The sequence below is a fragment of the Corapipo altera genome, unplaced genomic scaffold (assembly GCF_003945725.1).
Source record: "Corapipo altera isolate COAL_440 unplaced genomic scaffold, ASM394572v1 268, whole genome shotgun sequence".
Taxonomy (NCBI): domain Eukaryota; kingdom Metazoa; phylum Chordata; class Aves; order Passeriformes; family Pipridae; genus Corapipo; species Corapipo altera.
Window position 1 is genome coordinate 10,132,493 of NW_020884901.1, and position 3,255 is coordinate 10,135,747.

Below are 3,255 nucleotides of genomic sequence, written 5' to 3' on the forward strand. Positions count from 1 at the left end.
CTGTGGTGGGGGTGTGTTTTGGAGACAATCCTCAGTGCCCCCCTCAGAGGGAGCAGCAGGGCCCAGTGTCCCTGTTCAGGGGGTGGGAATGAGGAGCAGAGTCCTCTGGGCCTGACCAGTTCACCTTGGAGCTGCTGGAATGGGAATGTGGGAAGTCACTGATGCTGAGTTTCTGTTTGTTCCAGCCCAGTCACACTTTGCAGGTGATGGAGAGAGGAGTTGGTGTCTCACAGACCTGCCTTCCCTAGACAGGGAAGAATCCAGGACAGGAATTCAGGGAGCTGTAACAACCTCCTGAGGTGTTGCCCTCTCAGACTGGGCCCTGCTGGGAATGCCAGGACAGCAGAGAATCCCCCCTCATTCCATGTGGTGTCAGACAGGAAAGGCAGCTCTGCTCCAGGCCAGGCTGTGGCTCTTCCCAGCTGGAAAACAAACATTTAAGTTCTGTACATTTGGGGCATCTACAGCACGTGAAGCCTGAGTGTAACTAAAATCCAGTTTGGAGCATTGCTTGGGACACTGAAAAACCAGAACTGGAGCTGTCCTGGAAAATTCTAGAAAACAGCTCCTAAATTCCCTGTGGGTATCCTGGTGCAGGTCCCAGGGCTGCAGGGAGCAGAGTTTCCTAAACACCACCATCTGCTCAGATTTTATAAGTTGGTTCCTTCAGGTCCCCTCTTCTGTGGGGCTCTGCCCCCAGTCTCACCTTCCAGAGCCCAGGCACTGATGGGGGTAAATCCAGGGATGTGCTGAAAAAAACACTCTGCCTTTGGGCTTTTCATCCATAAGGAAATACTTGGTGACTTTTGATCCAAGCAGCAACAGTCCCTGGGGCTCCATTCCCAGGGTGACAAACCAGGGCAGCTGAGGTGACACAGAGGTGGAAGGAGGAACTGTAAAGGAAAAACTGCTTAGTCAGGAAACACGGGATATCATTCCATCATATCCATGTGCCCAGTGCAACATCCAGGTGTGCAGCCATTCCCTGCTCAGGGCCCAGCTGTGACACGGATTGGGCCCTGAGCACACATTTAACAGACACAGGGGATTCTTTCCTGCCTCCTCAGCAGAGGGCGGGGCAGCACCTGGAAGCAGAGCCTGAGCACCCAGAGCTGTGGCACCGCTGCCTTCAACCCAAACCACCCATCAGACACTTCCCAGGACCTTCCCCTCGGTTGGCAGGGCTGGAGGTTCCCATGGAACATCCCAGGAGCTGGTTTAGGATCAGCAAATCACCCGATCCCCGAGGATCCTCCCGCAGGGTTTTACCTCCAGGTGTTCCCATTTCCAGCAGCGCTTAACAATTAACACGATTTAACAATCGCGTGCTTGTTATGATGATTTTTTTTTTTTAAAAAGGACGCGTTTATTTAAAACAAAACACTGGGCCAAGAGGGGCGTTCATGGGTGTGTTAACCGAACTTAAAAAACTAAGGCGACCGAAAAGGGAGAGCGCCGAGGGGGGAGGGCGAGGCCGCTCCGGGCGGCGCTGCGGCCCCGGCGCCGCGCTCAGAACTCGAAGGTGCCGAAGTGCGCGGTCCGCCCGCCGGCCTTGGGCTGCGGTTTGTACCCGATGCGCTCATTGATGAGCTGCTCGCGGCTCTTGTGCTCCGTGCCCAGCGCGAGCGCCGCCGCCTCCTCCCCGCCCGCCGCCGCCTCCGCCTCGTCGCGCTGCTTCCTGCGGCCCTGCGGGCGAACGGGCCGGTCAGGGCCGGGGGGCGCGCCCGGGGAGCGCCGCGCCCGGCCCCGCGCGCACCTCCAGCTCCTTCCGCACGCTCTCGAACTCCTCGATGTCGTCCAGCTTCAGCTCCAGCCGCGTCGGCTTCCGACGGAGCATCGCGACCGGCGACAGCGGCACCGGGATCGGCCCCGGGACCGGCCCGAGCTCTCCCGCCCTCAGCGCTCCCGCCGCTCCTCCCGGTGTGCCCCGCGTGTCCCGCCCTTAGCGGGCAATGTGCCTCCCGGCGTGCTCCGCGCGTCCCGAGCTCAGCCCTCCCCGCCACACCTCCCGGCGTGCCTTGCGCGTGCTGCTGCCCGCCCGCTCTGCCGCGCCTCCCGGCGTGCCCCGCGCGTCTCGCCCTTAGCGGACAAAGCGCCTCCCGGCGTGCCCCGCGCTCAGCGCTCCCCGCCACACCTCCCGGCGTGCACCGCGCGACCCGGAAGTGCCCGTGAGGCGCTGGATACCGTGCGCGTCCAGTCCCATTCCCGTCCCATTATCCGTTCTTTTCCCGTTTTCCCGTGCTGTTCCCGGTCCCGTTCCCGCCATGGCAGCCGCGCGGGCTCCGGCGGCGCGAGCCGGGGCCCGGCCCCCCGAGGTGGGTGTGTCCGGAGCGCGGGGGGGGCCCGGGCCCTTTCCCCGCATGTGGCAGCGGCACCGCGGGAGGGGCCGCGCGGGGGTCGCGGCGGCTGCTGCCCTGTGGGGTTTGCGGAGCCGCCGGAGCCGTTCAAAAGGCAGGGTCCGGAGCGCTCGCGTGTTCTCCTGAGTGCTTTTCCGAATCCTTTAATTTTTCCCGGGGGGTTGTGCCGCCCCTCGGCGGGGGAAGGAGCCGGGCACTGCTCACCTTCACCCGCCTTCCAGGAGCTCGGGGACGGCTGTGCCGGGGCTCAGTGGGAGGAGGAGAAGCCTCGTGTTCTAAAGCTTCGTCAAAAAATAAATCCCGCAGAGCCTTAAACCCGAGCTCCGTGCAGATAATAAACAAGGACACGGCACAGCCTGATGGATGCAGTTTAACGTGACATTATACTTTTGCCCTTGGGACATAAATAACCTCACTGTCCAGGGGCTGCTCCATCCCTGGAAATGTCCAAGGTCATGTTGGAGCCACCTGGTCGAGTGGAAGGTGTCCCTGCTCTTGGCAGAGGTGGAATGAGATGAACTCTTAAGTTCCCTCTCAACCCAACCCAGTGTGTGATTCCATGAAACCCCATTCCAGGGCCTCTCCATGTTTCACACCCCATTTTCCCTGGCACAGCCAGGCTGTTTGTTGTCTCTTTGTACCCAAACTTTTCGTGTCCCTGCAGCCCCCCAAGGCCAAGCCCACCGAGGAGGGCGATGCCCCCCCGGCCAAGAGAGCCCCGATCTTCTACGGGAGCCTGGAGGAGAAGGAGAGGGAGAGACTGGCCAAGGGGGAGCCAGGGCTGCTGGGCAAGGAGGGCATGAAGGCTGCCCTGGAGGCTGGGAACATCAACATCAGCAGTGGTGAGGATGGAAACACCCTTTGTTTTATTCCCTTCGTGAAATGTGACACTTCCAAA

General features: G+C 61.1%; 2 protein-coding genes across 6 annotated transcripts in view; one reads left to right on the forward strand and one right to left on the reverse strand.

The window, feature by feature from the left end:
- Positions 1 to 309: 309 nt before the first annotated feature.
- The window catches only part of CDC26 (cell division cycle 26), a 12,916-nt gene continuing 9,970 nt past the window's right edge, over positions 310 to 3,255 (reverse strand). The window contains exons 1-4 of one of the 4 annotated variants that reach the window (XR_003528696.1): positions 1,757 to 1,967; positions 1,571 to 1,686; positions 707 to 893; positions 310 to 422 (exon numbers count right to left, since the gene is read on the reverse strand). Coding sequence is in view for 3 of the 4 variants with exons in the window: in XM_027649745.1 (XP_027505546.1) it covers positions 779 to 893; positions 1,571 to 1,686; positions 1,757 to 1,837 (312 nt within the window). In the remaining variant the exon portion in view is untranslated. Of the gene's footprint in view, positions 423 to 676; positions 894 to 1,326; positions 1,687 to 1,756; positions 1,968 to 3,255 lie in introns of those variants that run through there. The other 3 variants (XM_027649745.1, XM_027649744.1, XM_027649746.1) reach the window with 3 other exon arrangements.
- PRPF4 (pre-mRNA processing factor 4) overlaps positions 2,164 to 3,255 on the forward strand; it is a 9,004-nt gene continuing 7,912 nt past the window's right edge. Inside the window, exons 1-2 of one of the 2 annotated variants that reach the window (XM_027649731.1) lie at positions 2,164 to 2,315; positions 3,022 to 3,199. In XM_027649731.1, coding sequence (XP_027505532.1) covers positions 2,265 to 2,315; positions 3,022 to 3,199 — 229 coding nt within the window. In that variant the 5' untranslated portion in view covers positions 2,164 to 2,264. Of the gene's footprint in view, positions 2,316 to 2,474; positions 3,200 to 3,255 lie in introns of those variants that run through there. The other variant, XM_027649730.1, reaches the window with a different exon arrangement.